At 41.4% G+C, this 10964-nt stretch overlaps 1 protein-coding gene across 1 annotated transcript in view; it reads left to right on the top strand.

Annotated features, from left to right (window-relative positions):
- The first annotated feature begins 1694 nt into the window (after positions 1 to 1694).
- The window catches only part of LOC120060908 (conserved oligomeric Golgi complex subunit 7-like), a 28583-nt gene continuing 19313 nt past the window's right edge, over positions 1695 to 10964 (top strand). Inside the window, exons 1-6 of the mRNA XM_039010337.1 lie at positions 1695 to 1992; positions 2121 to 2340; positions 6609 to 6757; positions 8880 to 8996; positions 10127 to 10295; positions 10541 to 10623. Of these exons, the coding sequence (XP_038866265.1) occupies positions 2178 to 2340; positions 6609 to 6757; positions 8880 to 8996; positions 10127 to 10295; positions 10541 to 10623 (681 nt within the window). The 5' untranslated portion in view covers positions 1695 to 1992; positions 2121 to 2177. The remainder of the gene's footprint in view (positions 1993 to 2120; positions 2341 to 6608; positions 6758 to 8879; positions 8997 to 10126; positions 10296 to 10540; positions 10624 to 10964) is intronic.

The following is a 10964-nucleotide window of genomic DNA, read 5'->3' as shown; positions in this document are numbered from 1 at the left end:
GAGCGAGTAACTGGTACTTCCTGCTTTAGTTTTTGCTTGTAAGCAGAAATCAGGAGGACAGAATTATTGTCAGATTTGACAAATGGAGGGTGAGGGAGAGCTTTGTATGCATCTCTGTGTGTGGAGTAAAGGTGGTCTCAAGTTGCACATGTGACATGCTGGTAGAAATGAGGTAAAACGGATTTAAGTTTGCCTGCATTAAAGTCCCCGACCACTAGGAGCGCCGCTTCTGGATGAGCATTTTTTTGTTTTCTTATGGCCTTATACAGCTAGTTGAGTGCAGTGTTAGTGCCAGCGTCGGTTTGTGGTGGTAAATAGACTCCCACAAAAAATATAGTTAAACTCTCTTTGTAGATAGTGTGGTTCACAGCTTATCATGAGGAACTCTACTTCAGGCGAGCAATACCTCGTGACTACCTTAATATTAGACATCGCCCAACAACTGTTACTGACAAACAGACACACACCCCCACTCCTCGTTTTACCAGATGGAGCTGATCTATCCTGCCGATGCACGGAAAACCCAGCCAACTGTACATCATCCGTGTCGTCGTTCAGCCACGCCTCAGTGAAACATAAGATATTACCGTTTTTATGTCCCGTTGGCAGGATAGTCTCAAACGAAGCTCATCCAGTTTATTCTCCAGTGATTGCATGTTGGCTAATAAAACGGATGGTAGAGGCGGGTTACCCAATCGCCAACAAATTCTCACAAGGCACCCTGATCTCCGCCCCGTTTTTCATTATTTTCTTAATGTGAATGACAGGGATTTGGGCCTTATCTGGGAGCAACACTATATCCTTCGTGTCCGACTCAAAGAAAAAATGTTTGTCCAGTTCGAGGTGAGAAATCGCAGTTCTGATATCCAGAAGCTCTTTTCGGTCATAAGAGATGGTAGAATCAACATTGTGTAAAAAAAAATATTACAAACAATGTGAAAAAAAACACACAAAATAGCACAATTGGTTAGGAGCCCGAAAAACGTCAGCCATCCCCTCCGGCGCCATGGTGGAGGGATCCTGAGAGGATTCGTGTGAGTAGTAGATCTGTATCAACACAGAGGGATAGGCCAACGAGTGATATATGCTTCAGTCATATTGGACTTTTACCATTCATAGCAATGGTTATCAACTGTACTGCAGGGATGGAACTTAAGTTGCAGAAAATAGAGGTTGTGGTGGCAGCTGCAGATAAGTATCTGGGTGTACAAGATTTGACGCCAGAAGAGTTACAGGGTGTCTTAAGTGATGGTGTCCTGCCCTTTCAGGCTGTTGGCCTGAAGTAGGACAAGACAGGTTTAAATATTGGAGTAGGGTGTTGTGTTTTTAACAAATTTAGGGTAAAATGGTTGGGTATTTGTTTATTTATTTTACTTTTTTCGAGCAAAGTATAAGGGAATTATACTCCAGTCCAGTTGGATGGCAGCTGCCGTTAAACCTCATCAAAAAAGGCCTCCATGAAGCAGGATTTGGTAAGGGACTTCGAGTGTAACACAAATAAATTCGTTCCTCAGTACTTTATTTTAATCTACACATGTTATAATTGATGGTGAAGGTTAACCTCATGGATGCTTTGAATTAATATTTAATAAAATATTTTATATAATCTTGATACATTATCGAGCAGAGATCATTGCAATGGGCACGCGACATAGGAACCATTTATCCTCATTTGTTTCTAGGGGAAGGTCATTGAGTGAGCTCAAACCGGAATTAACTGTCATCAAAACTGAAAATTCGATTTTTTTTGTTGTTGATGTTTTAGTCCATTCAAATTAACTCTGGAGGAGGCAGTTGCTTTGCTCGAACTCTATTTAGTTATTATGGTCATTTCATTCTCATGGGCTGTTTATTTTCTGTTCGTTTCTAAACCTGTAATGGGGAGATATTAGATTGTTTCAAATGAAAAGAAGCAGATCTTCATCACTCGGACTTGGCTAACGTTAACCTGCATTTGAAGTCTATGTGAATGTCACATTCAGAAGTGAAATGGTGAGTGTTACTTGTAATATACATGTAGCTACTATTTGATAAATATATGAGCCATATAGTGAATGTTATTGGTAGTTAACGAAGCTGTCAAAGCTGTCAATGTCCAATTTGTTTTTATCCCCACACAGAGCGTTGGGTTCTCTTGACCTAATTCACCAGCTATCTGAAGTTTTTCGGACAGCAAAATGGACTTCTCAAAATTTCTGGACGATGATTTCGATGTGAAGGACTGGGTGAATGGGGCCTTCAAGATGCAGAAGGATGCGCCTGGGAAGGCAGATGCGCACGCGGCGACGCTGGTCATGAAACTGCAGGTGTTCATCCAGGAAGTTAACAATGCAATAGAGGGTAACCAAATATTTGTTTAACTAACTTTAACCAATTGGTTAACTGTGACATGGGACATACTCCTTTCATGCCACTTCGATACAGCTACGACCGGAAGTGATTTTCGTAGCAGGTTAACGGTGCATGATTCGTTAACCCTTTTCCAAACCTCCTAGCTAATTCCCCTAATCTGCCGTGGAAAAAGTAACTTCCGGTCATAGCTGAATCGAAGTGGCGTGAAAATAGTTTTTCACACTGTGACGGGACATATACTCGGGGTTGGACTGCTCATTAGGCAGGATTAGGCGGCCATCTATGGCAGCAGATTGATGAGGGCGGCAGAGAAACTGCACAAGATGCACCTCCAACAACACATGCAACCTCACACAATTCTGCCCAAAAACAAGGACAATTTCTCTCAACCAGTGGCATTTGCACATTTTTGGTGAGCGCTGATACCGCCATGTGATAACTAGAGCCCAAAGGCAGGGAAACAAACATCTAACATAAATCATGTAGCAGATATAGCATATGGTAGAAAGAGTATGTGGCCTTTTCTGTACATGTAATAAGATGGAAACTTTTTACATCATGTTGGTTAATCAGATTGAATAGCCTAACCTAAATGGTGCCCAGTCAAATAAAAAATGTGCTGACATGTTAATAAACAAGTAAAATGGACAACATGGAATGGACAATCAGGCTACTCACAACTGCTGTCCAGGAGATTCATCCCGTGGGTTAATTGTCATGATCAGTAGTTTCACGTTTGTATCAGTAAATTTTTTTACGAGCTGATCATAGCGAAAAAGAGAATACTTCTGCATTTCCCACTGTGTAAACACATTGCAAATAGGCTCAGGATAACTCCTGATAAAGTTGGGTAGCAGATATTCAGATCTTAAATACCCAAATAGAGTAGTCACAGGAATCAGGACTGATAAAGCCAATGCAACGGCCTGTTTTACAAACGGTGAGCCTACCACATGGATGGGCATTCAAAAAATTATATTGCAGGCAGACATGGTAGGCTACATCCCAGTAAGAATGGGCTGAAGTCTTTTATTTTCTTTTGGTCCTGTCTGGACCTGCCTTTTTTGGGGTGTTTTACACACGGTAGGCCTACCACAGATGGGCATTCCTAAAATGTAATTTCAGCTGACACTGTAGGCTGTATCTTAGTAAGCACGGACTGACGCCTTTTGGATGTCTTTTTGATTTAGTCTGGACCAGCCTTGATTTCCCACATCCATGGACATTAGTTTTTGGTCTGACATTTTACATTTTTAGGGGGTGGCAATTTTGTCTCACCTAGGTCGGCCAGGACCGGCCCTGCGTATGCTGAACAAAATAATAAAGCAACATGTAAATCTTATTTCTCTCAAATGTTGTGCACACATTTGTTTACATCCCTGGGTTATGGTATGGGCAGGCATAAGCTACGGACAACGAGCACAATTGCATTTTATCGATGGCAATTTGAATGCACAGAAATACCGTGATGAGATCCTGAGGCCCATTGTTGTGCCATTCATCTGCTGCCATCACCTCATGTTTCAGCATGATAATGCACAACCCCATGTTGCAAAGATCTGTACACAATTCCTGCATGCTGAAATTGTCCCAATTCTTCCATGGCCTGCATACTCACCAGACATGTCACCCATTGAGCCTGTTTGGGACGAACTGGATCAACGTGTACGACAGCGTGTTGCAGTTCCAGCCAATATCCAGCAACTTCACACAGCCATTGAAGAGGAGTGGGATAACAGGCCACAATCAACAGCCTGATCAACTCTATGCAAAGGAGATATGTCGCGCTGCATGAGGCAAATGGTGGTCACACCAGATAATGACTGATTTTCTGATCCACGCCCCTAACTTTTTTAAAGGTATCTGTACATCGGTATTCCCAGTCATGTGAAATCCATAGATTAGGGCCTAATTCATTTATTTCAATTGACTGATTTCCTGATATGAACTGTAACTCGGTAACATCACAAGCAGATGTTTTCACCACATCAAATTGGGGGAATTGCACATAGTTTTTACCTCAGATTGGTGATGTTTAAAAGTCTACAAAATTACACAATCAGTTGCTTAAAACAGATCAATATCTTTTGTTCTCTTGATTTTTGTCATACGCGCTGGGGTCGCAGGACTTAGAACGCAGGTATAATTTTCTGAAATGGCATGGATCATTCAGGATGGTCTCTATAAAAGTCACTGGCCACACCGATAAACTGATTTGACAGTCAACTATGACTTAAATAGCAGCCAACTGTTGTCACTGTTGATGTCTTATGGCGGGTCGCGATTCGTTGAGGATAACTTACTGAAAGTGGTTTCTTACCTTTTCTGTGGTGGCAGCCTTCTGAAATCAACATCTGCCATTCATCTAACCAACCATGTATAGGTTCTTCCATGTGGCCTTTTGGGTGTAGCACTGTTTAAACGGTTCAATCGTTTACCCCCCTGTTCTATTGATTTCAGCGTGATATCACACAAAAAGTGTTGCGTTACACTTACATTATGTTAGCAACCCACTTTAATCAAAATGCAACACTTCAATATGTAGTTAGCTGTCTTCTACAAATTGTTCTCTAATCAGTGGTGCACACATTATTCGTTTTTAAACAGTGTTAATTTTAACAGGACGTGCAAGCTCATCTCCCCCTCTCGCGCAATTGATTTCAATGTGACAATCGATGACTGATTTACAGAAGTGTTGCCTTTCTCCAATATCAAAATTCCAAAATGGAGCTGACTGTGTTCTGCAGGTTGTCCTCTAACCAGTGGTGTAAAAATATCTCCAGTTGCTCTGTGTTTTTTGAGTTGTGGTAGTCTCAACAGCGCATATCCCCCCCCAACCCATTGTGTGATTTATTGCCATTTGTGCATGTTCAGTTTAAGGTGCTGCCATTCAAGTAATATGATTACTGTTGTTGCGCACGTACACTACCGTTCAAAAGTTTGGGGTCGCTTAGAAATGTCCTTGTTTTTGAAAGAAAGCACTTCTTTTTTTGTCTATTTAAAATAACATCAAATTGATCAGAAATACAGTGTAGACATTGTTAATGTTGTAAATAACTATTGTAGTTGGAAACGGTAGATTTTTAAAATGGAATATCTGCATAGGCGTACAGAGGCCCATTATCAGCAACCATCACTCCTGTGTTCCAATGGCACGTTGTGTTAGCTAATTCAAGTTTATAATTTAAAAGGTTAATTGATCATTTAAAGAAGCAATAAAACTGGCCTTCTTTAGACTAGTTGTATCTGGAGCATCAGCATTTGTGGGTCCGATTACAGGCTCAAAATGGCCAGACACAAAGAACTTCCTTCTGAAACTTGTCGATCTGTTCTTGTTCTGAGAAATGAAGCCTATTCCATGTGAGAAATTGCCAAGAAACTGAAGATCTCGTACAACGCTGTGTACTACTCCCTTCAGAGAACAGCACAAACTGGCTCTAACCAGAATAGAAAGAGGAGTGGGAGGCCCTGGTGCACAACTGAGCAAGAGGGCAAGCACGTTAGTGTGTCTAGTTTGAGAAACAGACGCCTCATAAGTCCTTCATTAAATAGTACCCGCAAAACACCAGTCTCAACATCAACAGTGAAGAGGCGACTCCGGGATGCTGGCCTTCTTTTGAATGGTTGTGTATGTCTAGATAGTACATTTTTTTATTTTTAGGTTTTCAATATCACAAAATGTTTTTGCATATTGATTTGGCCATTTTAAAACTGTGACATGGGGCTATTTTTCAATATGTCTTGTCAACAGGAAGTAGCGACACCATTTTCAACTTAAGTTTTAGGAATTTAAATGGAACTTTCAACATTAATTTCCAATGGTATTGTACTTCATCAGGTAAAAACTGCTGTGTGAGTCCAAAAACGTGCAGTGATTGATTTATTTTGATGACATACTAGAAATCACCAAAACGCGTTTGCCCTGCCTAGACATACTCTAATTCTTGTGTTTCATGTTATTGTATTGCTGCCTGTTCCACAAAGCTCTTAAGGAAGTAAAGTATTCCAGGTTCAGTTGTTAACTGAACTGGAAGAACCAAGAGTCATAGGATACATATTCCTAACTAATTAAATGTAATTCCTTTATCTCAGTCAGTGCAGATCTACCTCTTCCATCTGACTTGGCACTGGCAGTTGTGTTGTGGTACCAATGCCATGTCGCCAGCTTCTCTGACTATTTACGGACACAACAGAAAACATTTGACCAGGGCCCAGTCCTTGGCACAAATTAATTTAGTTTTTGAATTATATTTCAGATAGCAGTAACCAGGCCCTGCAGAACATGCCCAGAGTGCTGCGGGATGTGGAGGCTCTTAAGCAGGAGGCGTCGTTCCTGAAGGAGCAGATGGTCCTGGTCAAGGAGGACATTAGGAAGTTTGAGCAGGACACTGTACAGTCCATGCAGGTATAGAGGTTATTTACAGTGGAGAGAAAAAATATGTGAACCCTTTGGAATTACCTGGAGTTCTGCCTAAATTTGATCTGATCTACATCTAAGTCACAACAATAGACAAACACAGTGTGCTTAAACTAATAACACACACATGATTGTATTCAATATAGACAAGAAAATTACATAATTTTAACATTCACAGTGTAGGTTGGAAAAAGTATGTGAACCCCTAGGCTAATGACTTCTCCAAAAGCTAATTGGAGTCAGAAGTCAACTAACCTGGAGTCGAATCAATGAGATGAGATTGGAGATGTTGGTTAGAGCTGCCCTGCCCTATAAAAAAACACTCACAAATTTTCAGTTTGCTATTCACAAGAAGCATTGCCTGATGTGAGCCATGCCTTAAACAAAAGAGATCTCAGAAGACCTAAGATTAAGAATTGTTGCCTTGAATGAAGCTGGAAAGGGTAACTAAAGTATCTCTAAAAGTCAGTCCACGGTAAGACAAATTGTCTAAATGGAGAAGTTTCAGCACTGTTGTTACTCTCCCTAGGAGTGGCCGTCCTGCAAAGATGACTGCAAGAGCACAGTGCAGAATGTTCAATGAGGTTAAGAAGAATCCTAGAGTGTCAGCTAAAGACTTACAGAAATCTCTGGAAGATGCTAACATCTCGAATCTACAATGCGTAAACACTGAACAAGAATGGTATTCATGGGAGGACACCATGGACAAAGCCACTGCTGTCCAAACAAAGGAGCACCTGGATGTTACACAGCACTACTGGCAAAATATTCTGTGGACAGATGAACCTACAGTTGTGGAGTTTGGAAGGAACACACAACACTGTGGAGGAAAAAAAGGCACAGCACACCAACATCAAAACCTCATCCCGGTAGCCTAGTGGATAGAGTGTTGGACTAGTAACCGGATGGTTGCAAGATCGAATCCCCGAGCTGACAAGGTAAAAATCTGTCGTTCTGCCCCTGAACAAGGCAGTTAACCCACTGTTCCTAGGCCGTCATTGAAAGTAAGAATTTGTTCTTAACTGACTTGCATAGTTAAATAAAGGTAAAATAAAAATTCCACTGTAAACTATGGTGGAGGGAGCATCATGGTTTAGGGCTGCTTTGCTACCTCAGGGCCTGGACAGCTTGCTATCATCGACGGAAAAATGTATTCCCAAGTTTATCAAGACATTTTGCAGGAGAATTTAAGGCTATCTGTCTGACAATTGAAGCACAACAGAAGTTAGGTGACGCAACACTTGTGTGTATAAGGTAGTAGTTGTGGAATTGTTAGGTTAGATTACTTGTTGGTTATTACTGCATTGTCAGAACTAGAAGCACAAGCATTTCGCTACACTCGCATTAACATCTGCTAACCATGTGTATGTGACAAATAACATTTGATTTGAACCCAAAAGACAGAAATAAATCAACAACAGAATGGCTTGAACAGAAGAAAATACGCCTTCTGGAGTGGCCCAGTCAGTCCTGACCTCAACCCGATTGAGATGCTGTGGCATGACTTTGAGCGGTTCACACCAGACATCCCAAGAATATTGTGGAACTGAAACAGTTTTGTAAAGAGGAATGGTCCAAAATTCCTCCTTACCGTTGTGCAGCTCTGATCCGCAACTACAGAAAACGTTTGGTTGAGGTTATTGCTGCCATAGGAGGGTCAACCAGTTATTAAATCCAAGGGATCGCATACTTTCTCCAATCTGCACTGTGAATGTTTACACGGTGTGTTCAGTAAAGACATGCAAAATAATAATTTTTTGTGTGTTATTAGTTTAAGCAGACTGTTTGTCTATTGTTGTGACTTGGATGATGATCAGAGAACATGTTATGACCAATTTATGCAGAAATGCAGGTAATTCTAAAGGGTTCACATACTTTTTCTTCCCACTGTATATTATAAATACACAGACAGTCCGGGTGAAGTGACTTGTACTAAGCAAAGACCCATAACACCGATGCAGCACAGTCCGTTCATGGCCACATACACAGGCGCATAATACTCTACGATCTAGCACCTGGACAGGATATCATACTATCCAAATAGTATAACAATCTCACAATGTGCAAAATATGAATTGTATGTTTTACTGTTCTTGATTCTGTGCTGCAGGTCTTGGTGGAGCTTGATCAGGTCAAGTCTCGCATGCACCTGGCTGCCGATGCACTACAGGAAGCAGACAAATGGAGCACGCTCAGTTCAGACATTGAGGAGACCTTCAAGACACAGGTAGCGTCAAACTACCTCTAAAACTTTTGCTCTCCTATCCTGTGACTGGCGATTCACTCTTTGTACAGATTTCATACATTTAGGATTCAGAATTATAATTTTTTGGGGCACAATAAAATAATTGGGCACATATTTTATTTATGACAATATTATTCTTGTTCTACAAAGAGCACTACACATCCTGCATTTTTGGTGTTCTTTAGTAGTATCAGAGATCCCAAAATTCGAACTCCTCAATTAATAGTATCAGAGATCCCAAAATTCTAACTCCTCAAAAGGCAGAACTACATATGTATGTTCGGTGGTATAGAGTCAGGGTAGAGATCCCGCATTTATGGGAAGCCATAGGGTCTACTGATTTTAATTTCAAATAAAATAAAATGGTATTTGTCGCATGCACCGAATACAGTGGGTGTGGACTTGTGTCGGTATGCACGTTTGTTTGTGTTGTCGTGTGTGTTATGTGCGTGCGTATGTGAATGGATCTGGGTTTTGTGTCAGTGTAGTGTGTGTGTGTGTGTGTGAGGGACACCTGCTCTTTCCTTGACATATACTGACCAGGTGAATCCAGGTAAAAGCTATGATCCCTTATTGATGTCACTTGTTAAATCCACTTCAATCAGTGTAGATGAAGCGGAGGATATGGGTTAAAGAAGGATTTTTAAGCCTTGGGGCAATTGAGACGTGGCTTGTGTATGTGTGCTGTTCACATGGTGAATGGCTAAGACAAAATATTTAAGTGCCTTTGAACGGGATATGGTAGTAGGTGCCAGGCGCACCGGTTTGTGTCAAGAACAGCAATGCTGCTGGGTTTTTCACGCTCAACAGTTTCCCGTGTGTATCAAGAATGGTCCACCACCCAAAGGACATCCAGCCAGCTTGACACAACTGTGGGAAGCATTGGAGTCAACATGGGCCAGCATCCCTATGGAACGCTTTCCACACCTTGTAGAGTACATGCCCCGACGAATTGAGGCTGTTCTGAGGGGGGGACCGACACAATATTAGGAAGGTGTTCTTAATGTTTTGTAGACTTTGTGTATAGTCTTGTGCGTGTGCTTAGTCATTTTGTTTCAACCAAACCTCCATTTTGTTTTAACCTAAACCTCCAGCGCTCCCTTGTTCCCCAGGATTTGACAGTGATCTCCTCTAAGCTCACCGCCATGCAGAACAGCCTAGCCATGCTGGTGGATACGCCAGACTACTCTGAGAAATGTGTCTACCTGGAGGCTCTGAAGAACAGGCTGGAGGCCCTGGCCAGCCCCCAGATAGTAGCCACCTTCAATTCCATGTCTGTCGGTAAGATACTGTTTTGTAAAGGATGGGATTGAGAATTTGAATATTGAATCCGCATTAGTTTAGACATCCGGTTCAGACCATGCCAAGGTCTATGGTGGTTTTCATATCCATTGGTCTCCTAGGTAATTGCTGATTAAACTGTGGACTGAATACTGTTGAAATTAAGTGTTTGCCTCAACCCAAATCCAGTATTTATATTATTTCTAAACTCCTATTTCTCCTCTTCGTGCTTTTCTTCCCTGTAGACCAAGCCAAGCTGTTTGTGAAAGTCTTCACAGAGATAGACAGAATGCCACAGCTCCTTGCCTACTACTACAAGTGTCATAAGGTATGTATTGTATTTATCACTGATTCATTTCATCCGTCCCCCCAGGATTTCTCAATGTTTTTTTGTTGTTGTGATGTCTGCGGCCAAAAATGCTTACTTTTACGGCGGCTTTACAGATTTTTGTTTTGATCGTGTTCATTTCATATAAAGCAATTAAAAAGTCGTATGTGCTCAGTTCTAGTATTTTAAGCCGAATAGTCTCCGTCTCTAAGCTGCCTGCATGCAGCATGATCTATTTTCTTGCGTGAACACATGATAGACAGTTCTGGAGCCGCTGAGCCGGAGGAGCGTAAAATCAATCGATCCTTCGTTGCGGCCAGCAGTTGAAACAAAAGGAATAA

The sequence above is a fragment of the Salvelinus namaycush genome, chromosome 16, assembly GCF_016432855.1.
Source record: "Salvelinus namaycush isolate Seneca chromosome 16, SaNama_1.0, whole genome shotgun sequence".
NCBI classification, from domain to species: Eukaryota; Metazoa; Chordata; class Actinopteri; order Salmoniformes; family Salmonidae; genus Salvelinus; species Salvelinus namaycush.
The sequence above is the reverse complement of the archived record's forward strand: the minus strand, read 5'-3'. Positions and strand labels throughout refer to the sequence as shown.